Source organism: Melanotaenia boesemani, chromosome 13 (genome assembly GCF_017639745.1).
Source record: "Melanotaenia boesemani isolate fMelBoe1 chromosome 13, fMelBoe1.pri, whole genome shotgun sequence".
Classification (NCBI taxonomy): Eukaryota; Metazoa; Chordata; class Actinopteri; order Atheriniformes; family Melanotaeniidae; genus Melanotaenia; species Melanotaenia boesemani.
The window spans coordinates 23,610,673-23,637,430 of record NC_055694.1 but is presented as its reverse complement, the minus strand read 5'-3'; the positions used below and the strand labels follow the sequence as shown (position 1 = coordinate 23,637,430).

The following is a 26,758-nucleotide window of genomic DNA, read 5'->3' as shown; positions in this document are numbered from 1 at the left end:
CAGAGTTAGGGACCATTTAATGATCTTCAGAAGTAAGTTAAACAACCATTTATGTTACAGTTTAAAATGTCCTCATGGAGGAACATCAAAATACACTCAAAATGAAGATTGATCAAAAGACATTTTTTTCATATTAATCACTTTTTAAAGATTGTTTTTTTTCTTGTTTGTTTATCAAAATTATAAGTGCCTTCAACATAACCATGAGAGTATTCAGCTTGCAGTAATGCAAATATTTACACCACAAAACTGACAAGCATGGTTTTACTTTCAGCATCGGTTTCACCTCATTTCCCGTCTCTTTCAGACTGCTTCGTTTTGTTGCACAAAACAAAAAAAAGAAGATCCTGAAGAAAGACAACTGTATGGGGGGGGGGGGTAGACAAGAGCACAGAATATGGACATCAGTATGTACAGCTTGGCTCAAGCAGACATTTAAGGGGAGGGATGGAGACAGATGATCAACACATCCATTAGCGGCATAATGTCAAGTATAAGTCACATTCTTTGCCTTTGTAACCCTCTTACCCTTTAAGATTTGAAAATAAAACATGCCATTGCACATCTCATACAAAGCAGTGGCATAAAAAACTTCAGTATGCAGTCCTGGTTGCGACACTGGTTTTCAGACAGCAGGGGGCAGCACAGGACAGCACAGTGGGGTGGTGGAAATAGAGAAATGCTAACAGAAATGTAAACCCTACAGTACAAACAAAAAGTTCCTTCAAATGAACATCGTGTTTCAAAAATCACTGTAGTAGCAGAACTCTGTTAATGAACAATGCCAAAAACAGAAAATAAAAAAAATAAATCCAAGTGTGCCTTCTGAATGGCAAAATACAAGCTCACATAGGAAAATAGGTTCTGATCACATGTAGTTTTACATACACAAGTGTGTTGAGCAATTGCAGAAGACATTTTGGCACGAAATCGTTTTTTTTCCTGTTTTTTTTCCTTTTTTTTCCAACATTCTTGCCCTGCATGAAGAATGAAAAATAAATACAACATGAGAAAACGAGAAAAACAGTAAGGACAGAAATAAAGAAAAAAGATTTCATGGTCTGTCGTTTAAAATAATTTGCTTGGTCTTTTCACGTCACTTCAGTCTTTTAAATATTTATAATATTTACAGTTTGACAATTGTCCACATTATCCTTAGGCTTAAAGAAAATGAAAAAAAAAAATTAAATATTCTTTATATTGTCCCCTGTTGAGGCATTGAGTGTAAACTGTACAACTCTGAACGTCCCATCACGAGTTCCTGGGGCAGGGAACACTTTGCGATGGAGAGCCGAGTCCGGAAATGATGTAGAAATTTGCTAATGGTGAAGGAGCAAAAGCGGTATGATTGATGAAGCTAAAAAGAATCTTCATCATTTTTCCAGGCAATGATTTTCTTTGCTTTAGCACACGCATGACTGATAATAATAAATCCATAACATGTAGAAGTTTATACTCAAATCTGTACAGAGTTCACAATGTTTTTCTTAACATAGTGCAATGACTTCTCACATCATCTTTAAAAAAAAAGAAAAAAAAATCACAATCACTTTTATGAAGGTAAAAAATATCCCGCTGAAGGTCACCATCCACATCTTTATGAATGTCATGAATACAAAAGGCTATGCACATCACCTCCAAAAATGGTCAAAAATGAAGAGCAACCAGTAATGATCATCAAAAATCCCTTCGACCCTTCATATCCTCTTCAAAAAAGTTACGTTTTTGGAATTCATCATCACTGGGTGATTTAAGGACTTGGTGAAGTGAAAGAGAAAGGGTGAACCCAAAATAGATTAGGTTTTTTTTTTTTGTTTGTTTTTTTGTTTTTTTTTCTTAAGTCAAACTCATAAAAATATGAGGTCAGTTTCCAAACTGTCCAAAAGGGCTGGTGTTAGCTTTGTTCAGGAAAAGAAAAAAATGGAGGTAATTAAACAGAGGCAATAACAATCATGAGGTGAGGAGAAATGCTGGAGATGCTGTTGAGAAGGTCCGGGGCCAGGCGCGAAAGGTGGCTCTCCGAGAATTCACATGGTGGGAAAATCTGCACCACATAGGCTGGCTGTATACCCAGAGATGAAAACAGTATTATGATACAGGCACAGCAATTCATTAGTACACACAGGTTAAAAACAAAAACAAAAGGTATAATAGTTGATGTTCAAATAACCACAAACCTGGTTAGAGCCAGGATTGGGCACGTTGATGATGCCAGCTGCCTGTTTTGCTTGCAAATAGGTGATAAAGCCACTTTTCAAGGCTTGGGTTTGACCAAGGACATCTTCTTGGTCTCGACCACAGGGTAGAGCCAGAAGCAAACAGTAGTCATTTTCCACCTGCCATGAATGGGATTTTTATTTGATTTTTTTAATTATTCTTCTTCTTCTCAACACAAGATAATGTCATTTAATCAATTATTGATATTAATGAGTTAAGTTTTAAAGCCCGTTTTTCATGAGGATAATAATAATAAAGATACTCACAGTCATTCTGCGTGCTACGCTGTCCAGCTGCGAAGCCTCAAGCCTCATCCTCTGGACAATACGAAGAAGAGAACCTCCCTCTGGTGGAGGCAGGGAGCGCTGAGACAACATGGTGTTACCAGACACAAAGTGCAGCTGGACAGCAGCCTGGTCGTTCTTCAGTGCCAACAGGCCTTGCCATACTATAGGGTATTTCTGCAGAAATGAAACAAAGTGTGTCAAGTATATTGCAGTTTTTCTATTGTCTTAAAAAAAGATGTACATGTGTGTATGAGAATGCTGCTCCATTGATCTTCTTACTGTCAAAAGCTGCACCATGTCAATGGACCGATGTCCTGAATGCTCCAGCTTAGCATCATGCCGTGGCTGCTGTGAACTTGATGGTGGTGCTGTTGGTGGAGGCGTGAGGAGGAAGGATGGAGGGCCTTTTTGTAGAGACAGATCTGGCTTGTGAGTAAGACCCATAGGAGACATCAAGGGAGACTGGTATGAGGGCGAGACTGTGTCCCCTGATATTCGGGAAATGTGTGAGAGGTCTGAAGAGGTAGCATGGCGAAGAAGGGAGCTCTCAGGTTTGGAGTCGCTTCCTCCGCCATGTGACTGAGGCATTTTACCTCTGGTGCCCAGCTCTGGCTCTGCAGGGACCTGAAACAGAAAATATATACCACAACACAAGGTCAATACATGAATGTGTCTATCTGAGTAGGATTTAATTTGAAAAAAAATTAAACATAAAATCAGATTTTAACAAACACTTTATGATAAAAGTGTATCAAGTTACCTGTGAAGATGTAATTCCTTGATTAGCCAGGTTATGTCCAGGAAACTGGCTTGGGAAGCCTCGTGTGTCTCGGTATACTGGAAAAGAGCCTGCACCTCCTGGATGAATCAGTTGAACTCCATGAGGGTGAGGCGACACCATAACAGGACTAGATGCATGGACTCCCCGGATTCTACTTTCATTGGGGGTTGGGTGCATTAGCTTTCCTTCAAGGGGTTTGAGAGGCTCTTTTGCTGAGAGCTCAATGTTCTTCCCCAGTAAAGGACTTTTTGAAGGCCCAGAGATGTTGCCTGAAGATGTTCCAGTCTCTGAGGTGCGTGACTGTCTTGCTTCCACAGCTACTTGCTCCCCAAGTTGCTGGTGCATGAGTATGCGCTGGTGTATGTCTCTGTACTGGTCCATGCGAATGCTTGGATGGAGCCCTCTGTGATCACTGTGAACCATCATTACATCTGACTGGAGCTGAGAAACTGGAGGTCTACTGAGAGCTTGCTTGAAGTGCCTGGGTTCTTCTTCACTTGCACTGTTGCCACCAATACCTGACACTGATCCTTGGGGACTTGAATGAGACTGTAACACCATGTCTCGAATGACATTAGGTTGTGGTGTGTTTGAGCGCTGTGGAGGCCCTGGTAGTGGAGAAGACAGGGAATCTCCTCGCCTTCCGTAGTTTATCCCAGAGATTGGTGGGTTATTCATTCTCGCTTCATGAGCCATCGACTGTGTGACACTGTGAGGCTGAATTATCACAGAGGACTGTTCTGAGTGTGAGTGATGCATACTAGAATGGTACGTAGACAATGATGGCATCCCATGACTAAGAACAACAGAAGTTCCAATAGGAGAGCTGCTGGGTGGACAGGCTTTGACGAAGGGTGAAGGGGAGTGACCAGCTGTCCGTGGAGACTGAGGTTCTTGCTTGAGGTGTAGCATTGACCGTTCATTTGAAATGCCAGGGCTTGGACTCATGCGTGTTCCAGACAGCGAGGGGTGGTGTGGACTCATGACTGGGCTTAGGTTCGACTGCTGAACAGCTTTGCCTATGTCCATCTTTTTTGGCAGGGTGTCTGTCACTAGCCCTCTTTTTCCATGCTGCTGTTGAATCACAGCTTGGTTGTACATTAAGACTTGAGAAGAACTAATTGGCGGCTGGAACATCTTTACCACACCCTGAGATCCTATGTGATACGGAGCTTCAGATTTGTCACATATGAGACTCTCCTGCTTGGTACTGGAAATGACAGGCTGAGAATTGTAAGACTGGCCTGTCAAAAGGACCCCCGTGTGCCCATAACCTGTAGGAGCTGGGGCTACTTTGGGGGTAGTTGACTGGGATGACGGGATGAGTGTGTCTTGCTTTATCTGAGATTTGGATACAGACTGCTGGAATTCAATATCACCAGCACTTGCTTGAGGAATCTGGCTAATTTTGGCTCTCATTCTGTGGGGTCCTTCAGTTTTCTGACCAGAATAACTCAGAACAACAACACCCTCTGATGTATTGACCCTTAGGCCAGGACTGGTACCTGTTTGGTAGGGAGTGGGCTCAACAACCGTACGCCCTCTTGTCCCGTCCTCAACTATATCCATGCCATGGCAACGACTGTTTTCATTGGAGTTTGATCTAAATTTTTGTTTAGGGGTGGGCAGGCCAATGCTTCGGTTGCTCAGGGAAATTCGTGGAGTTTCTTCTGTGTCATAAGGCATAGGAATTCGACTTATTACTGAGGTAGCAGGAGAAATAACTGTATGCTGTGTCTTTTCTCCACAGTTCTGTTGGGACTCTGTCAGTGGAGATGGCTTATGGTGTACAGCCTGCGGTGGGAATGATAGCCTCTCCTCGGAATGTAAATGTCGTGAAGCCATCACATCAGAAAGGTTTTCACTTTCTGACATTCGTGAAGGATCTGACAGTGCAGATGTGATTTTAGTTGTAGGTATAGAATTGCTGTTTGATGCTGACACATATTTGGGTTCCATTAGGATTTTCCTTAAAGTGCTGGAACTAGGGTCAATATCAGAGGCCTTGGTGTCAGGAGGCATCGGGGGATTTGCGGTGGGGGTTCCAAGTGCAGTTGATACAGGTACAGAAGGGGTTACCACTGTGACATGACATGAAGGAGCGACATAGATTCTGCTTTCTTCAGATCTCTGGGGCCAGTCAGGTGAAAGCTGCATTTTGGCAGGTCGCAGCAGAGGAACGTTGAACTGGGAAACTGGCTGTGGGCGAGCAGGGCTAAATGTAGTAGTGCATGGCTCTGGGGCAAGGGGATGCTTTTTACAAGCAGAAATGTTGGTTGTATCTGAATGAAACGCAGATTCTTTAGGTACAGGCTGTTCAACCTCAGGCTGTTCTGCTTCTTTGGGTGTGTCTACAGTTATAGCACTTGTAACGTCACGCCTACAAGTTGCAACAGCAGTAACAACAGAAGCTGCTGTAGCATCCCCAGCTGTAACGGTAGCTGCTTTTGAATTAAGGGTTTCTGGATCTTCTGGGATTGACTCGGGTAACTTGACTGGGGAGGGCTCTGATTGAGAAACATCTTCAGTGGCTTCCCCCTTTTTGTTAGCTGCACCTTTACGACTTCTTGATTTCTTTGGGGTTTTAGCTCTAACTTTGCCTGTTTTCTTAGGTGTTTCAAGTAGAATAGGCTCATCAGCGGCCTTAGATTCTACCACTGATCCCTTAGGGCTTGGTGACTCATCATCTAAGTCCCCTGCAATGATATTATTGATCACCATATGTGTTTCAGGCTCCATAATCTCATTGGAGGAGGATGAAGAGGATATTACAGATTCAGGGGTAGGAATAAGAGCTGTATAAGTAGGAGGAGCTGTGAAGCCATCTGCATCTCCGCAGATATCTTCTGCTGTAATGGAATCAATAGCAGCTGCAAGTTCAGTTTCACTTGCGGGATTTGCTCGCTTTTCCTCCTCAACTTCACGTTCTGGTTCCACTATGACAAGGGTGGATACAGTTGGTTGCCCTGCAGGTGGTTCCTTATTCTGTCGAGGCGCTTGGTCAGCTGTTAGTTTGGCAATATTTTCAACAGCCTGTTCTAGTTCCATCTGCTGAGCTAATAGAACAGCAGCTGGATCAACAGGAAGTTCAGGTTCTGACTGTGTATCTTCTTTTTCCGGTTTACCAAGTTCTTTGGAATCATTTGGAAACTCTGTTATCTGTGCTTCCTTCTTATCTTGTACTACTGACTTGGTTTTTGTTACGGTAGCAGCTTTAAAAGTCTCAGGCTCAACATCCTCTGAACGAAGCAAGCCTTTTACATCGTCAACACTAACACGGATCTCAAGATTTTTCAAACTGTGGGATTTGTCTTCAGTGATCTGCTTAGTATTTCGTTTCAGCCTGGGGGTTTTCATTTTAATACTCTTTTCAGTTTGTTGTCTCCTCTCAGATGGACTGGTGTCTACCTTTTCAATATCAGCCTCAGGTGACTTTTTTCCACTGGAATCTTTTGAATCTTTTTCTTTAACATGCACTGGGGAGCCTGCATTTTCCTCCTTGTCTGATACCTTGCTAAACAGCTCAGAATCGGCTTTAGGGTTAAGCTCCGAGTCATTATGACTTGTTGAATTAGCTTGTTCGGCTAATTTGCTCCCGGACGATTTATCCACTCTGCTTCCTTTCTTGTTTGCTGAACTTTGTGGTGCTTGTTGAAGTTTCTGTGTGCGGGGTGAACGCCATCCCTCAGAAGCTTTTACAACTTCTACGGTACTTGATGCGTCTTTGATCGCTGTATCCACTTCCGTCATTTTCTTTGGATCCTCTTTTAATGGAGAGACTTCCTCAATTCGTTTGATGCCTCGTTTGGGAGGGCGTCCCCGTCTGGCGCTTGTAGGAATTTGAACATCTTGCTGTACAGGTTCTTTATCAGCACCACGTTTGCGCATGCAGCGTGGTGACTCTGCAGTCTCTTTACCAGTTTGTTCATCTTCATGTAGTGTGGCGTAGACCGACCTTACATTCCTCCGACGTGTTCTCCCATGAATCAAACTCAACTCAAGGTTTTGCTCTGAATCTGATGCATGTATTGGTGACTTGGATGTGGTTTTAGACTCAAGTGATACTTTGGGTGCTTCTGCTCGAGGAGATGAGGCCCTTTTGAGTTTCTCCTTGTCAATCCGCTCGCTTTTTCGAGTTGCTGGTTTTTCAGTGCTGACATTTTGGGTCTGCTGTGCAGTTCGCAATGCAGACAAGGGTTTTGCCCTTTTACCCTTAGGCTGTCTGCGGTTGGGTAATGGTTTTATTTCAGTATCCAGCTCTGACATACATGGCTCACTATCTGTCTCGGTTTTCTGAGATTCCTCAAAGTGCTTTGTTTCTTGATTTTCGATTTCAGGCTCCGTCTTAATCATTTCAGATTTTTCTTCCACCTTTGAAGCCTCAGAGTAAGAAAATTCTGAAGTCTCTTTTTCAAAGGCACTTAGGGAACCACCAGGAGTGGGAGGCTTATCTTCCACAACAGGATTACGTTCCACTTTCAAACTATCACTACACTTAATTTTGGGTTCAACCAACTCTGCTTTTGTTTCCATTTCATTTTCTGGTTCTGAAACTGTAAATGTAGGTGTACTGTTCAGCTTAGGAGCAGTAGATTTAACATCCTCTATAGGAAGAGAATGAGATGGCGACATCTTCTGGACTGGCTCCACTTTCTCTTCTTTGACAAATGACACAGGCTGATCTGAGGGTGGAGTTAAAACTTCCTTCTTTTCTGGTGGAGATGGTTCTTTGGGGGAAGGAACAGATGGTGAAACTATCATGGTTAATGGGGGGCTGGCTGATTTGTCATTAGCCTTCAATGCCTGCTCAGATTCTTTGTCAGACATTACATTATCACAGTTCAGAACTTCATCTCTTTTCACATCTACCTCTGTTGAGTCATCCTCAGCATCAGGCAGGGGATGATCCTTGTCTTTTTGTTGCTGAAGTTCCAAAAATCGACTGTGGAAAAGTACTGTGGGCTCTTGTGGGATATCAGCTCCTCCAGATTCGGGATGAGCCTCAGCAGTACCAAGCTTGGTAAAAGGCCTATTACCCCCAGTTTCAAAGTCTTGGTCTTTACGTTCAAGTCGCTGCAAACGCCGAGAATCCTGCTCAAAGATCGAGCTGTGCAGAAAACGAGATGCAAATAATTCCTGGCGTTCTTGGTCCTGTGGCTTGAGTTCCTCCTTTTTACAGTGTGGCTTTTCATCAGATTCAGTACGAATCTTTTTCTTTTTCATATACCAAGACGGAATAGGTCGAGGTGCTAACTCTGCTTTGTCCTTATCTGAACAGGTGTGGGAGACCGGGAAGCGTGAGGGAAGAAAAGACCAATTATCTTCTCTTGAGGAATATAAAGTTTTGGCTCTTTCAAGGAGTGCTTTTGTATCAGGAGTTATTGTTTTATCCAAAGCAAATGAATAGAACTTATTTTTCTCCAAAGAGCCTGAAAGCTTGAGTTCTGTCATCCTCTCATCACGATCCCTGAGGATATATGACAAGGGACTACTTAACTTAGGAGAGATGTGTTTGTTTTCTCCATCATCATCAGAATCGGACTGCACTTCTCCAGGCTCCAAATCCTGGCTGATGCGTTTGCGGATGGTCTCGCGGTTGGAAATATTACTTGGGAATGTCATTTCCATTTTAAGAGAATCAGACTTCATCCGTCTTTCCCAATGTTGCATCAATTCATTATCACATCCAAGCAAGGATGTTTTAAGCTTTGAGAACTCGTTGTCAGACGGCGGAAGATGTCTGCCTGTCAGACCCAAACTGTTCTTCAATGATTCTGAGTGAGAAAATTTCTCATCCATTACTGGAGGGGATTTTCTTTCTTTCTTTGTAACTGACAGAGAAATGTGGGCAGCTTCTTCCTCTTCATTTTCAGAAAACTGAGCAGCTCTTATAGAAGATGGCATATTGTATATGTCCTCATTTACCTTTTGGGAGATTGCAAAGTTGGTTTCTCGTTTCATTTTGAGAGATTCAAAGTCAAAATTGTCCAATTTTTTTCTTTTATTAGAAGAGAAGTCATCACTGGTCATGTCCTGATTTGATTTTCCAACATCATGAATGATGAAATCCTTCTCAAAATCGCATGTCTCATTGTTTGGTGACTTTTCAAACTTGACTAACTTATCAGGATCGCCAAGTTTGGATCGGAGCCATCGACTCTGCTCAATTTGTTTTGTGCAAAAATTAGTTTGGTCAATGTTCACAAAATGTCCATCTCCCTCAGAGTCTCCACACTTTGTTCTCCCTTGTTCATTTTCAGACAAAACAGTTTTTTGTTCTTTTAATTCATCCAAGTCATGTGATATCTTTATGTGACAGGAGCTGTTTTCACTTTTTGAGCCCTCTAAATCCATTTTAAGGTAGGGAGAGTCTAACCGCTCTGCAGAATCATCAGGAAGCTCCCCAAGATGAGACGGTCCATCCAATGAAAAGTTGCTTTCACAGTCTCTTCCATCTTTAGGACTATTAACTGAACCCATACGGACACATTTTTCTTTGTGCTGCTCCTTTTTATGCATTCCTCGTATCAAATGGTTCTTCTCCAAGTCTGTCTCCTTTGCACTGTTCCACAGTTTATAAAGTCCAGCTCTGCTGGAGTCCTCATCACTGGCTCTCTTTTGTCGATCAGTTCTCACAGATTCTTCAAAACGTCTTTTCCTTGCAGCTAATCTGTCAATATCCACAGAAATACTACTGTCAAACCCAGTTTCAGATTTCCCATGTTTTTTGTTTTTAATTTTGCTGTCCTTGTCAGTAACCTCCACTGAGCTGTGCACATTTTTGTCTCTGGGCATCTTCCCATGCTTAGAGATTTCACCTTTTGATGATTCTGAGCGAAAGGGAGGACTTCTCTGGTCAGCTGTTGGTGATGCCAATCTAGGACTGTCACTCCCACTCCTCAGTATCTGTTTGTCCAGAACAGCATGGCCAATCAATTTTCCTTCTTTTTCTTTAACTCGTGTTAACTGCACCACACAAGGCAGAAGGTCTAACCTTCCTTTGCTCGAGGTTTCCTTTAAAATTTTACTGGCCTTGCTTCGTAGAGCAGACTCCGGACTAACATCTCTTTCTAGTTCAGGTTCTGTCTCACATGGTTGGATGATCGGTGATGTGACTTTAAGCTTCTTAAGCCTCTGTTTCTCACTTTTGTCTTTGTCCCCTCTATCTTTTCGGCCAGTTCTCTTTTCCTTTTCAACCAAACTCCCCCTTTCGATTTCAAAAACCCGATCCTTCTCAAGCTTTTCAGTTTTATTATATCTTTCAGATCTGGCTTTTTCCAGTTTCTCAAATCTGGGTGGGGAGATTGAACTGCAACTTCCGCTTCTTTCAGATGATCGACAACAAATTTGCCTGTCTGAATCACTTGGTATCCTTTCAGAGAGTGAAGGAGATGCCGTAGGGCTGGCAGCACGACGACTGGAAAGGTGAGATGGGCTTTGGCTGCGCTCAATGGTCCTCCTCCCATGATCACGTCCACGATCCGTTTCAAAGCGTTCCCTCTCTCTTTCACGTTCCCGCTGCAAATAACTATATTTGCGAATGTCCTGCTCATAAGGGTCAGCTCTGTATTCCCGATATTCCCGAGGGTCCTCAAAGTATTGTGGATCATAGTAATCTCCCTGATATGGATCCCATTCAGCATAGAACTCTCGACTTCTTGCAGAGTATTTCCGTCGTGGATCTTCACTATAAGCTCCAGGTGTTCGTACGTTCTCATAATATTGTCTCTCTGCTTGAAATTCATATTGGGTTCGTCGATCTTCCCTGGAAAAATAAAAAAAAAAACAATTATTTTACCTTTAAAATCAGACAGAACTGATATAAGTACTTTTAAGTATACAAACCTTCTTTCAGAGAGAATGTCATAAAAGTCTCGAATATCCTGTCCAGACGCCTGCATTGAACGATAGAAAGCCATCTGACTTTCCTGATTTGCAAAGTCCACCTGAAAAAGAGAAGAAAAAAATGAATGTAATGTTACAACCTTCCAACCATTGACTTTACAGGGGATACACCAAAAAAAAAAGCCTTAGAAGAAAGCTATATTTCACTTGCCTTAATTTTACTGCCTCCTATCTTCCATCCCTTTGTGTCTTTGACTGCAGCTTGTGCATATTCAATGTTGTTATACAAGATAAGGGCCATTCCTTTCATCCTGTCAAAAACAACCTGCAGGCAGCAGAGGAAAGTTAGGGAGACTCCATAAATTTAAGACAACAGACCACAACGAGGAGGAAAATAACCAAGCTTACTTTGACAACATGTCCATAGCGGCAAAAATGTCGAGTGAGAAACTGCTCTGTTGTGTTTGACGCCAATCCATCCAACCAAACACATGTTGTAGGCATACTCTTTCCAAAGCCCAGCTAGACAAGAAATGAGTCATTATTTCAACTTTTCAACATCTTATATAAGTTGTTCTTATCAATATTGTTGGGTATAGTCAGGGGAGACACTACTATGGTAGTGTTGAAAAACATAACACTTCAAATTACATCAACATAAATCTCACCTTTAGTCTGTTGTTGCCAAGATATTCGCCATCCATCTTCTTTATGGCCTTGCAGACACTGGCAATGTCACAGTATTGTAGAAAAGCGTACTGCGGGGCTCCATTCACCTTTTTAATGTCAATATCCTTTGAAGACAATGGAAACAAATCTATAAGTAAGCATGACAATCTCAAACTGTGAAGCAGTCTCTGCATGCAGTTAGATTTTGAACTACTTGACAAGAACCTACAACTATTTCTCCAAAGCGCTGAAAGACATTTAGCAGGTCATGGTAACTGGTGGTCTTCTCCAGGTTTCCAATGAATAATGTCCGTGTTGCCTTTGGATGAAACTCATCAATCCTCTCATCCAAGGGTCGAAACTCGTTCTCGCTTTCTGTCTCTGAAAGGGGGCAGATTATGAGCATGTGGGGACTTTCTAATAATCACTTCAGTGTTAGTTAAAGATCTGAACTCACCGGGGCCATTCCAGGCCGTGACATCGATTTGCATGCCAAAAAAAAGCTTCCCCTTTGATGCTCCAAGAGCTTTCTCTTGGTCTTCTTGCTGGCGGAAAAAGACAAGTCCATAGCGCTCCTCTGAAGCTCCATGGATTTGCACAGATGTAACTTTCCCATGTTTTTTGAATTCGTGAAACAAACCATCCTTTAGGCTTGTATCTGTAGGACATCAGATGCAATACTGAGTAAAAAGCAGCTTCATAATCTCATATTTTAAGGGTCTTAACTTTTGCAGCACCATAAAACTTACCTGTAGAGCGCACGGGAAGATTTTGGACTTTGATGCCGAAGCTTTTACGTGGTTCATCCTTGTCAAGGGAGGATAAAGGAAGAGCTGAGGGTGCAGGGACAGCGGCTGACTGCACTGAACGGGCTGGCGAGTCATCACTTGAGCTACTGCTAGAATCACTGCAGCAAAAGAGGAACATGCATTTAAATGTTGAAGTAACTCTTCACATTTTAATCTGACATTGCATTCATCTTCCGAAGTGACATTTAAAAATTTTCTTACAGAATTTTATGTTATCTTAAATCACTTAAACATATAGACTTTTCATTGTGCAGTGCTTCATGATCCACCCCTGAGAAAATATTCACACACTGGATAATACATATTAATAGCTATGTTCTAATGCATATTCATTAACAAATTATATCATTCTTTTCATTGCTGGTTCAAAAGTCACTAAATTTGTGTTTGTTCTGTCTAAGCTCCAAAAATGGCAAAATATATTACATAAGGTAAAGGCAATATTTTCACATATTTCTGATTCAATATATAAAAGAGAATTTCATTTGCATAATAGCTTGTGCATTTTGTTATGAATATTTTTTTTCTGTCTCATTAGCGCTTTCCTCCTCATTTAATATTTATGTCATGCTTCTGAAAAAAAAAAAAAAAAAAAAGGGGTTATGCACGAGCAGCAAATTCATGGCTGCTTCGTGCATCTTCTCTTTCAAAAAGATTCCCATGTCTGTCTTAGCTTTCTAGGCCCTCTGCTGTTTGTTTCCTTCTCACTTTCTCCTCCTGTGCTCAGACTCTCCCGGAAGTGCCGCTGACGGAGCCTGGCCTGTGGGAGTGGGCAGGCAGCCAGCACTGGCCAGAAATTTCCAGTTCCAACTGGATCTCACGGAGGGGGGGAGCAATTACCCATACACAGAGGTAGGCAGTGAGAAAAAATATAGCAGCCGTCTCCTGAAAATCCCCCCGTAGCACTTCCTCGTGAAACCACATGTGTCGCTACATGTCGTTCAGAGCTGTATCCAAAGGTGATGCAGTAAAAAAAATAAACAACTGAAGAGAAGATAAATTTGTGCAGTCTCGCCATTATCTGATGATTTAAATTTCATGCTATTATTGATTTTAAAGAGCTTCATGAAAATATGAGAAGAGTTACTGCAAATGCAGCCACAGTCTACCAAACAAAAAGCCTGGATTAGCAAGTCAAATTCAAAACCAGCCAGATTCAATGCATGACAAGACAGTCACTGTCTGTGACACCAAGGATTTGGTTCAACACCTGAACTCAAAACACAGCCAAGAAAACATCTAGAATACATATAAAGAACATACTATACTATAGATGTCTGCTGGCTGAACATTAATCAAATGTTAAGGGTTTGAACAAGAGAAATGTAATAATGGTTGTGTATGAACTACAGATAAGTAGTTTTAAATATAGAAACAAGAAGCACTCCTAAACACAATCCTAATAAAGGTCATTTAAAAAGCAAATCAAGCATGGTGAGAAGAGACTTGCTCCGTCTTAAGCAAAGCAGACTTTAACACAATGCAAATCTTAACAGCACAAAATGTCCCATTAAAGCTGTTACAAAGGTCACTTCTCTGACTTTGACTCCTACCAACAACTGCTCAACCAATAACCGAAAACAAATCACCTTTTTAAAAATGTTCAAATGATTATATGACAAGGGTAAAGTAGCAAAAAGAATAGGTGGGCATAGACAGTGTGTCTAATAAATACATTTTCTAACATGTAGATATGTCTATTGCTTTTGAAATGGAGTCAAGATATTTCACAATAACAAAAACAGATACAATCTCATGCAAAAAATAAAATGTTTTGGTCTTGTGTCAGTACGGGTTAATGGTCAGGAAACTGATAAAATTAAAATCATTTTAAGATAAATGTCTTAAAAATGACTGATAATATAAACCACAGCTTCTAGGTGTTGAGCAACATCATGTTATTTATAGCAATCCCTGCAAACCATTGACGGAAACTAAATTCACACATCTCATACAAGTATGAGCTCGTCAAAAAATGTGGAGTTGACTTATTAACAGTTGCATATCTTCATGGGGCAAGCATAGCTGATAAAAACATGTGCAGAGCAAAGTGTTTCGTTGTGAAGACAGCATTAAACACAGTTTATGTAAAAGCTCAGTTCATTTCCATACATAATCAGTTTGGATCCAAAAGGGCCAAAAATAAGATGCACAAGAGGTAAACAACAGCCACACTTAAGGTAAGAAATCTTGACAGCACGATTGAGTTCCACTCACCTGCCACTCGTACTGCTGCTGGTACTGCTGACTGAGTCTGAACTGGAGGAGCGGCTGTGAGAGCCTGACCCACTGTTGGAGCGTGGAGGACGAGTAGCCTGACTCACTAGTCTCTGAGGAGAGGGATTCCGCGAATGTGTCGAATGTGGAGATCGGCTGCGACTGTGGCGGTACGACCGCTCCCCACGCCGCCCCCGGTCCTCCCGGTAAAGGTCCCTGTGAACTACACTGGCCAAAGTGAAAGGTTCTCTGGCACGAGACTCATATCGAGGCTCTGGCGTCTCAAAGCGACAAGGGCTCCTGCTGTGGGAGCGGTAGAAACCAACCCCGCTGGATGCAGATCCTGCGCTTCCTCCAGTTGAGGCCCCTGCTGATCCACTAGCTCCTGCGTTTCCAGCAACAGCGCTAACTATAGTTCCAACTCCTGATGACACAGTTGTACCGCTTCCACTGGAGGTACCAGACCCACTCCCAGCTGTGCTTAGAGTCCTCTCTCTAGCATCACGATAATAGTCTGTTTCATAGTGCCGCTGACGGTCGAAACTGCTACCAGGACGCTCATGATGTCCATAGGCACCGTGATCATACGCCCGATCCCGATTTTCAGCAGTCCTACAGAACATGAGGAGAGAGCAAGTTACTTTGCGGTTACACTTTGATTCATTCAAGACAGGTGCTGGCATCAGACAAATTTACCAGGTATCTGGAGGGTTTGTCATATATAAGACAAAAGGAAAGACAGAGCAAAGTGTTTGAGAAGAACTGAGAGTTTTTAGCATATTAGAAGAAAACTGACTGGCCTGCAAACTGAAGTACAAGGGGGTTTAAATGATTGGCTGGTTAAAATAAGCGCATCAGGTCTTCCATGTCTCCTCTGTTCATGACTTCATCAGTTCCCTGTGCCTTCATGGGAGCAACAGAAAGCTGCTAGCCACTGTCTTTTACGTATTCCTATAAACATCGGGGTATTATCACAAGCTGTAAGATTATTACAGATAAACTAATTATATTACAAATTAGATGTTTCTTTTAACAATTTCTCTTCTCAAGATAAAAAAGGATTTTACTTTTGAGGAATAAAATGCTAAGTTATAAACTAAATCAACTAAGGATTTTTAGGTGTACACCTGCTGCATGAAGAAACTGAAGTCTGCAGCTTCACTCAGAGGAGGACTTAGCAGGCTTGCGATAACAAAACATGACTTTAATAATAAAAAAAAAAAAAAAGGATTGACAGATTATGTCTTTATAGACAGTCAAGTCATTCTGGTTTTGTAACATCAAGCAGACACAAAAAGCCACTTTTGAGGTGAAATCTGAGAGGCTTTCTTCAAAAGATTTTGGAGACGACTAATGATCAGCTTGTTGTCTATAATTTGACACCACTTGTTCTCTGAAAAACAGAACTCTACAGAGCATCTTTTGTCAAGTTGTACAATGGAAATGGTACCAATTAAAAAAAAAGTCTTTTTGAATACAGCAATCCGAATTTAATTTGGTAATACAATTGCTGTGTCATTACGGTAGTCATATTACAAAACTCAGCATAATGACCGGGACAGGACAGCAATTACTGCTGTTTGAATTCAGATCAAATTATAATCAGCACATTGGCCATGGTGTTTCAACACAGAACCCAATATGCTCTAATTAACAACACTTAACACACTCATGATTAAAGTGAAGCTTCAAATAAGAAACTACATTGTTTTATCCAGTTAAAATAAGATGATGAATTTATATATATATATGTATATATATATATATAATTTTTTTTTCATTTTTTTTTAAAGGCAAATGTAAAATGGCATTACTCTAATTTAAAATAAAAACAGTATCTAGGCCAGGTTTCAATCAGGAGTAATATCCAAGCATGAACTGCACTAAATAAAATGTGCTGCAGATTCTACAAATACTTCATGATAATAATAATAATAATAACTAAGAAGAAGTTTAACAGTTTATTATGTCACTTATAATAAAAAATAACAATAATTGAAAAAATAGTTGTTGAGTCTGTGTGTAGACTTCTACAGGAGGAAGCTTCCTAGTAGTGATGCAACCAGAAATTATGTTTGTCATATGGGTCAAACTACAAATGGCTGAAAATATAAATTGACGTGTTTGCTAACATGCATGCAGTACTTTTCTAAAACTAACCACTAACATCCACTGAAAATCTTCACAAAGAAAAGTAATAACAGTTCATAAATAAAAACCGTGGAAAGGTTCTGTTCAGTATCTTTTAAGTAGCTACGTTGAAAGTGGATAACTGAAGTAAACTCTTTGGCAACGTGTAACATATATAAACTGTTTGTGAATAGGCCGTAAAATATGTTCTTTACCTGGCCTGGTCCATGACTGCCAAAGACAAAGCAAGACAATGATTCTGTTTTAGATTTATGATGCATCCTCAGTTTTTGGATGCAGCACAGTGATGTGATGGGAAACTAGAGTTTGTATTTGATGTGAAAAGTTTCAGTTTTTAACCTACTGTAGTTGATGTAAGTGATAAAAAGTACTAAGGAACCAGCAGCTGGTACTGGAAAAATGAATGAATAAAAGTTGTGCTCTGTAACTACTTGTTTAATTTCAATTTAAAAACTAAACTATTCTGTAAAAACACAAGACTGACCTAGTTTTAGATTTGCAGTGGTGCATGGGCACCACTTAGGGGCTGCTCTCACGCCTGCTGTAGCCTACTTTACTGAATCTAGTGGAAGTGTAATTGTAGCAGCCGCCCTGCAAATGTTGTGTGTTTAGTGTAATCGCAGCTTAAATTTCAACAGAATTGGATGGTCCATCCCTTCCAGGGAGATGATCGCAATATCAAATATGAGTATGAACTTCCACTTTAATCCTTTGATGGACCCATACTCTATCCCACTCAGGTGTGCCAAGGACTTATTTCCTAAATGGCATCTGATGTTAAAAATGTCATGATTTTCTAACCTTCTTGTGCTTTACTGCAGTGACCCGTGGCACTACCCTTTGAAATTTCTATTTGTTGTTTTGGATAAAGGAATAGCAAACATATATTTTAATATATAATGATAAGCCAGTGTCAACCCATGACACACATCTACAGACGTGCACTGATCTATACAAATTTCCTTATTTTGAAACTCTGAGATGAGATGCCGGTGTTCTTGACAGGTTTAGGAGCCAATTAAAGATGTGTACTGGGAAATGCATGCTACAGAAGGCAAACATCTTCGTCCCTGTGATGTCCCGAAAGGTGGTAAATGATTGCTTTAGATGAGCTTCTTAAAATGCTCAACTTGACCTTTGCGCCTCACACCTACATTTTACTGCTAGAATTGTGAGGACTTTAATTGATGGCAAAGACCCTCTGTACTAAAAAACCCTTTGTACTAAAAACATAAGCCCTCTCTAACAACTTCTTTGTTCTCTGTGATGGGGGGGAGCTGAAAATCTTTAACGTAAAGCACAAAATATGACACCATATTCCAGCCTTGCATTAAGTCTTTCCTCCAAAGGCTCTTGCCATGGGGCATGAGAACAAAAGGCTGTACGTGCTTTACATACTGCTCTAAATGTTGAAGATAAAATTGGTTTTGGAGACAAGAACCACGTCTTTTCATTGCACTATACATGAAAGTACAACGGGTCAGGGGCAGACTCTGTTTCAGCTCATTTCATTCAGTCATCTGTGTGCTGGATTCATGAATAAAGTGTATGGCATAAGGATGTCTGCTGTGAAATTGATGGATTACCTTGACCCCCAGATGCTCTCCAAAATGCTAATTTGGTGGCGCAGGCTCACTGCTCAACAGATACCCTTCAATTTCACTTTGCACAAATCAGGCTCTACATTATTCATAGAGCTTTAAAATAATTCAGTTAGACCTTTTTTTGGTCAAATTTCCATCAATATGTGATTATTAGTCTACTCTGCTGCATGCTAAGCACATTAACTGTTTTAGAATTACGTGAGCAGAATAATTATGAGGACGCATTTCAGCAGCATCATAAAAATGCGTCTAATATATGTAGGATCAGTAATATGGGAGCAATACATGAAGATTCATCTTTTTTGCCAAGCAAGCAGACAGACTGGACTCAATGGACTGAACACCATATTGGCTGGAACAAGCTTTGGAGGAGGAATTTATAATTCTCTTCAGTGACAATGAAGTATAGCGTATCATATGCTCTTTGGGAACTGAATGTGAAAATAATCTGGAAATAAACCAACCAAAATATGACTGTTTGTTTCAGAGTTACTGAGTAAATCAATTCCAAATCAATGTAATCCATCAAAGTGACAACTTTGTGGGCCCAGTAATCTAATGAATGGAAAGTGCTCTGTGAATAGCAACATTACCTGCTGCAGTATCATAAAAACTTGGAACTAAAGTGAAATCTTGGGCCCAAAATATGTATAAAATCTAATCATTAAAAAAAATAAATAGTCAATTTTGATTGCAGCAAAATAATCTCACGAGTTATATTTATCTACATTTTAAGCATTAAAGTTAAATATTTGTCAGTTTGCATGCAGTGACAGAATTGACTATATTTATATTGTATTATTAATATGTAATGTTTTCATTGCTGGTTAAAGTATTTGTCTATTTTCAACTAATCCAGTTATTATTTCAACTTAAAAATATTTGCATATTTTTTCAGAGTTTAAAATTACTTCTTAAATTGAGTTTTTCCAACAAAATTAAAAAGAAAATTAAAATTACATACAGTAGAGGTAAGTGGAAAATCCTGCAACAATATTCAATAATTGTGTTCATATTTTTAAATTTCCATTTATGATTTGCATAACCAAACATATTGATAAATAAAATTGTAGAAATTTATTTAGACATCATTTCTATAATGTAATCATGTTTTGTAAAAATATATGTAAAAAGTAGGAAATAAGTGGAAAATATTAATAAATTAATTTATGCATCATTTTAAACTAAAATCTATCCTTACTTAAATCATCCTAAATCAGACCCTCAAACTATCCCTTCACTGCTTTTCACAGCATCTATTGCAGATATAGACGTGAAATCTTTCAAATTTTATTTTAGAAAACATTCGAAAGATTCATAACTTTCCTAAACTAGAGGGGTTTGATATTTATATAAAATGTACTTTTTCCACTAATCACTTATCAACAGCTGCATAAAGAGTCTTAAACACAGGAGAGCAGGGGTGGGGCAGGAGGTGAAGTCAGGTGAGAGGAAAAGAGGAAAACAATACAAGGTAAGTCACAAACTTCTGCATAAAGACATTCAGGCAGCAGTTAACAGTCTATGTGCCAGCTACTTTGGTTAGTGGGAAAAATGGAGAGAGACAGGGGTTCAAACTAGGGGGTTAGAGAGGACAGCTAAAATACACAGGGCAGGACATACCAACCTTTTGAGAGAGTGGTAACTTGACCTATAATTCCAAATACAATTTAGGGAGATAGAACTTTGTGAGCAAAAAATTGGGCAAAAATGTTGAGTGGAGGAGGAGAAAATTTGAAGCAAAAACGTTCACATTTCAAAGCATAATCCTCATCTTCTGGACAGGGGACCTCGTGTGCAGAGATGAGCTGGAGCAACCCTTTTAGTTAGAATAATGGAAAAGGAAAAGAAAAAGTCACAGATCCAAGTCAGGATGTTTTGTGTGCTGGAAAACGTCAGAGTTCATATATCCATCTAAATATGAGGTGGGACAGAAAAAAATGCAGAACTTAAGTCCAGGATGATAATGAAATCCAGGAACCCATGTTCATTAATGTGACCATTGATTCCGCAAGAGCATTATTAAAAGGGGAAAATAAAGTCTTGCACTTTGTTTTCTGAAGTCCTGAACATCCACTTTGCACAGCCACGGAGCAGTCAAATTCCTTTTGTACAGGGAAGAAAAACGGACCAGGATAGATTAGGAGTAAAGATGTCTTGTATAGTAATCCAGATTTTTGTTCTCAGTCGCTAGCATTCCTACAAACGGTGGAGAAGATGCGTAAGAATTCTGACCCACATGGATGTTCGTGTCTGTTGTCTGCCCATCATCTCATTCACAAGCAAATGTTGTCCAAACCTGGGCTTAGTCCATGGGAAATGTAGTTCATAGGTACAACTTAGTTCTCTGATTCTGTAATTGTATCCATGGTTTAGATATAGTTCCACGTTCAGAAAAGGAGGCAGTAATCCACAAACATGAGGTAGGTTTTTATCTCCATTGGAAACGTTGTTCAAACTTTCCAGTCACAAGTTCCAGCATGCTTCTTTCATCTTTATGATCCGAATGTAGTCCTTGCTGATCGTCAGCAAATCTCAGTCATTGCAAATTAAAAAATTAATCTCCACAAAAATACGGCAGGAAAAAAAAAAAAAAAAAAGTCTTTTGCTCACTAGTTTCTGTTGTCTCTACTGGATGGGTCACCAGTAGAGGTCTCCCAGCACTCAATTTGTAATGCCCTGATTTGATATAATCCCAAATAAAATCAACCAACCAAAAAAAAAAAGAAAAAGAAAAAGAACCGAGAAAACAACCATACCTTTAGCATGATAGCTTATTCTTCATGTGTCTGGCCAGTGTTAATCCAGCAGTGGGGAAATAAATATCCTGTGTAGGTTATCCACATGACTCCAACCCACGAAAGAAGTAAGCACCTCCGTGAGGTGTGCACGATAACTGAAAGCCAAATCAGACTAATCCAAACAATGGTGTCTTATACATGTAATGTGTGTTGGAGTCTTGATTGGTTTGTTACATGAGGAAAAATGGGTGGCATTAATCCATCGAAAAGGACACGTAACTCCAGATTAGGGGAATCCCAGGGATGGCCGCTGGACCACTCTCTCTTTTTCTTTCTCACTTTCTCCCTCTCTTTCTCTCTCCAGCAATCTCCAATAATCCTGGGAAATTTTACGATATCCAATCTTTGCCCCGTGTTTTCCGCAATTGATATATCCACCTCACAGAGATGTTTAAACTCACAAAGATAATCCCCAATAGCCATTTAAACTTATGACAATTCATTCAAACAATAGATATACTTGTGTACAAACATGCTCTCATTTATGGACCATATCAGTGTCTACCTGTAAGAATGAATCCAGGAGCTCTGGCCACACTCGGAGGACCTTAGAGGGGATCCCTACAAGATTTTATTCTTGAGCATGAACTCTTTTCCTTCTCTTTAACCCCCAAACAAGTAAATGAATAGATGGTGGAAAGATGCTTGGTGGTAAGGTGTTTACCAGAAACCACGGTTCGCCCTGCCTTCAGAGAAACTTTGTCCACTTACCCGTCTAGTCTGCGTTCATAGCGTCCATCTCTGCTGTGAAGCGACGTGGGGGCCCCATACACAGCCCCCCCTGCCGCCCTTGTGAACCCTGAAACATCCCGGCCACGAGAGCCTAAGGACAGACTATCGTCCAGCCCTCTCGCTGCACTAGGAATTGTGCCTGGTTCATTGTAATCAGTGCGCAGGTCTCTGTCCCCCATCTTGTTAACAGCATTATGAGCCTTTTGAGCACTTTTAATGTCCACAAAATCCACAAAGGCTGCGACTCCACCTTCTGAACCCCGTTTGGGCAGGACCTTGACACTCTCCACCCGTCCATATCTAAAATAAAAAACAAAGAAAAATGCATCATGATCACCAGGTTTTGCAAATTGCAAATATGCTGCATTAGTGTGTGTTAGTGTGTTACAAGGTGTTTGGTTCAAATTCTTTCAAAACAAAGATTTTATCATTAATTTCTCAGGTGTTGACATCATTTGCAAACCCCATTGTGCTGAAATTCATGGTGTCAACAAAAGTGCATTTGTGTATGCAAGGGTAGTAGATAAGGTGGTTTTGTTACTCTTGGTTTCCACCCTCAGCTTCATTCTTACAAGGCAACAGTAACCCAGCAACTAAACTTGAACCTTGGAACATGGCATGTTAATAAATGCATATTTTCTAACAATGGTGTGTTCTTTCAGTGGAAATTGCTCTTGTGAGAATATAGCAGCTGGAAAGTGCACAAACGAAGTCTGAACTGTTTGGAGATGTCTGATGTATTTTTTTTAAGACCATTCTCCCCTTTTTCACTCTTGAAAAATAGCTGCTGAAGGTCCTAGTTTTTTCATAAATAGGGGGCAAGCATTCCTTTTTTTTTTAAATAAAGCTATAAATGCCAGTATGTCTCATTAAGTGATGATTTACTCGACAAATATATAAACTCGCTCAAAATTTACGAGCCAATTGGACTACAAAATTCGCTATCATCCTCCTGCACTGAGTCCTGCTGTGGAGGGAAAAAAATCTTTCGGGAGTGAGTTTTTGCTGTTTGAGAGGGACAGTGGGGTACCAATAAATTTATTGGCATGCCAGTTCCCAACACTGAACAGCCCCCGACGCCATTTTAGAAAAGCTGTTCACACTGCTTACTCATTCTGCCGTCCCCCATCTTCAATGACTTCTATCACACACTGGGCTGTCATGCACCTGCACACCGACTACCACTGGGTTAACGCTGGAGCTAAGCAGGCTAAACGAGAAAAAAATGAGAGGGGGGGGAAGGAGTCGCAAGCACAGTCGCCCCCCTATTACAATATTAAGGTGCCAGTCACCCCCCCCCCAAAAAACCATTAACGTTACGCACATCACACCAAGGGATTATGTAAATAAAACGTATATGCGTAGCTCATTTTTACGCGTGAATCTGACACGAGCTTTTTTTTATTTTTTTTTTTTTTGTGGTTCGCTCTCAGCATCAGTCCGTTGTAGCCTAAATAATAGGACCTGAAAAGCGCCACATTAATCTCGTCTTAGATAATTCATTCGGTCATATGTTTTGGGGCAGGTTTTACTTTCAGATGATGGATTTTATTTAAGATTATATTTTAGATGTAAACTAATCTAAAAGCTTACATCCGATTTTGCGGCGTCAGTTAAGGAAAATGCCGTATAGGTTGTCTATAGAGGCTGTTTGGGCAGTCTGGTCTCCGGCACATTTGAACGGAGGAGCGGGCTGCTATTTCCTTGACAGCCGAGCCGAGGAGGGGAGAGAGAGAGAGAGAGAGAGAGAGAGAGAGAGAGAGAGAGAGAGAGAGACCGCGTAGACAACCATGAAAGCCACACATGTATACACACAGACACACACACATAGCCTATTTACATTTTCTTCAGTCCAAGACAACAAAGAGCTAAAAGGTTATAAATTGGTCTTGCCCAGCAGCCCAAAACAAACGGATGTAACATAATGGGGAATGTCGTGGGCTACATTAAAATATGGATGTGCAGAGGCTGATTTTTTTATTTTTCCCCCCTCTTTCTTGAATCAAATCCCGCTGCAGGCTGTGCAAGTCAGCAGCTGCGGGAAGCAACGCGGTTTTAATGTGGCACATAGAACCATTTTCTGCGCTCTGAAGCGCACAGAGTAAACACAAACAGCCTGATACAGCGGAACAATGTTGCACATCAGCCCGTTCAATCACAGCCAGTTTGCAACAATGCTGCATCGTGGACGGCGGCGTGATGTCGCGTCACCTCTGATGGGTTTGTTGATTTAAGTATTATTTATTTATTTGCTTATTTATTTATTTATTAAGGGGGGAGGGGGGCTGGTTTTACAAATAGCTACATTACATTTCAATAGACAAGTAAACAGTATGTTGGTTAACCATCGTCTACTTTGTGCAGGGACCTGATTGGAAGCAGTGACCTGACAAACTCAGAGTCAAGTAAAACATCAGAGCCCCATTCAGACGCTTGAAACACACGGCAAACAGTTTCTGACAATGGTACAGAAACTGGGGGGAATGGGGGGGGAAAAGCTCGCCAGGTAGACTCAACTTTATTTACACTGCTAATGTCTCCGCGAGGGAGGTTGTGTTTTCTTTATGGTGATCGGGACCAGAGGTAGGCTGGCTTTAAGTCAGTTGCTTACCTGGCATGAAAAATGTGCAACCATTCGACACGAAGGCACGAGTTATAAGTTATCGATCAAGCAATGAGTTAGTAACCGTGGCAAAATTGTAAAACCATATGTTCGCAAGCTGGCTGGTTGAGGCGTGCAAGCCGTTTCTTTTCTTCCTTTTTTTTTTAACCGTCAGCTCAAATGCAGCACATACAGTGTTGCTTATGGAAAGCTGACAGCACAGTTGCTAAATGGGACTTTGCTACAGGGGAACCTCCTGCTTCTTCCCGACTTCACTAAAATGTGACACAACAGAGGCAGGGAGATGCTGGTCGTGCACTCGTCGTTACATTAACAAAAAAAAAACAAAAAAAAAAAAAAAACAGACACACATCTCTGAATAGTGGTCCTACTCACCGCTTGAAGTGCTCAATAATTTTCTCCTCTCGTACATTTTCGGGTAAATTTCCCACCCATAAATGTCTGGTTTCCCGGACCATACTGTGTTCTCCTGCTCCCCGATCATACAGATGAGTTTGCTATGTCAGTTTCTCCCAGTGCAAAATACAAAAGATCTGCAAAATAAACGCTGGACAAAAAAAACGATACTTGACGCAAATCATTGAATGGTCGTTGTGGCCCAATGTAAACCATTTGGTTGGATCCCCGCACGCTGTTTGATACTCTTCGCTGTTAAAGCGCGATCTTGCACCTCCTCGTGAACGCGCTTCGGTCTGTTCCCGTGACTAGGCGCGTCCCTGACACCATGCGACCTTTGGGTGTCGAAAGAAAGCATGTAGCTTCCTAAAAAGATGCAGCAACTTCGCTCGTAATGAGAGGCACGCCGCGCAGGCGTGGCTTTGTGTGTGAACTTCTTTTTTTCCCTCCCCGATGAGATAGTCCTCCAGCCGTGCGCATGCGTGAGAAAACCCCTGGTTGAATGGTGGTGCTTTGACATCTGAGAAGCTTTGACTCACTTGAGGATCCCATCACTGCCAATTAACCACAGTAAGGTGAGGCGGTTTGTATATATTTACATCAAACGGGCCCAAGTTTGATATTTACAGAGTGTTTTAGTAATATAATTGGTCACAGTGCACAGAATAAACAATACCCTTATGTTATCAGCTGAGATACTAGCTCACATTTTAAGGAAAAAAAAGAATTTAAAAGTTACATCTAGGTTTTATAGTTGGCTAACAATAATACAACAGGAAGTAACAGCGATGATTTCACACCTAACCAGAATTGGAGGTTTATTTGCCCACAGAAGCTGTAAAAGTTTAGCAGAAGCTTTATAAGTTGTCCCCTTCCATTTGAGTCAAGACTATAAAGTCTGTGTTGAAGATTAGAAATGATAAAACAGGGACTTGCACACAAGAAACTGGAAGCAAATGAATAGCACAGGAGACTCAGAATGATCACTTTGTGGCAATATCCTGAAAAAAATTCAGATTTGTCCATAATAGTCTGTCAATACACTGTCATTTAAGACGCAACTATGCATCTGAAGGCATATTTGACTTTTTTCCAAGTATTCAAAGGCCTCACCCCTGATATGACATTTTGCTGAATCACTGGTCTTTTCAGAGAGAGGGCACTCATATTGGTGGATCTGTAAATGCAGGAATGGGTCTTTATCCCTTCAGATGGAAAAAAAAATCTACAGGGAAAATGTGATATTCCACCAATGGTAACAACTGTCAGCACGACATTGGAAAAAAAAACTTCTTCAGATAGAGTCTGGAATTATCAATAGCCATTTCAGTCTTGTTCTACTCACATTTACTTAACACAGACTAAACAGAGGTGGCGAGTGCCTTCTCAATATGTGCTTTCAAATGACACATCATTGGTGTGGGATCAGAGGCATGACAAACAGAGACGATGCCCAGTTTGGTATTTCTGTTTTGACAGCTCTTCATCACATGCTTGAGTATTTTCTATCTCTAAACAGAAATGTAAGGGTTGTATATAGATTTATCATGAAAGCATGTGGTTGAGCATTTTTGTGTTTAGTTTTTTGTTAACCATAGACAAGGGCTCGTAGCTGGTGACTAATTC

At 40.8% G+C, this 26,758-nt stretch overlaps 1 protein-coding gene across 1 annotated transcript; it reads right to left on the bottom strand.

The window, feature by feature from the left end:
• Positions 1-25,351, bottom strand: spen (spen family transcriptional repressor). The gene is made up of 15 exons (XM_042004881.1): positions 25,112-25,351; positions 22,093-22,413; positions 14,826-15,437; positions 12,549-12,706; positions 12,257-12,457; positions 12,029-12,180; positions 11,799-11,924; positions 11,539-11,652; positions 11,342-11,455; positions 11,131-11,231; positions 3,265-11,050; positions 2,784-3,128; positions 2,484-2,678; positions 2,178-2,336; positions 1-2,062 (listed from the first exon to the last, which is right to left on the bottom strand). The coding sequence occupies exons 1-15, from the start codon at positions 25,192-25,194 to the stop codon at positions 1,931-1,933; spliced, it is 10,599 nt and encodes a 3,532-aa protein (XP_041860815.1). The 5' UTR covers positions 25,195-25,351; the 3' UTR covers positions 1-1,930.
• Between the last annotated feature and the right edge of the window lie 1,407 nt (positions 25,352-26,758).

Excerpts from the sequence above, each read along its gene's own strand:
- spen (XM_042004881.1), bottom strand. The coding sequence starts at position 25,194 with ATGGTCCGGGAAACCAGACATTTATGGGTGGGAAATTTACCCGAAAAT. Across the intron at positions 12,458-12,548 it reads TCTTCCCGTGCGCTCTACAG|ATACAAGCCTAAAGGATGGT; the intron begins GTAAGTTTTATG and ends GATGTCCTACAG. Across the intron at positions 11,232-11,341 it reads TAGGAGGCAGTAAAATTAAG|GTGGACTTTGCAAATCAGGA; the intron begins GCAAGTGAAATA and ends TCTCTTTTTCAG.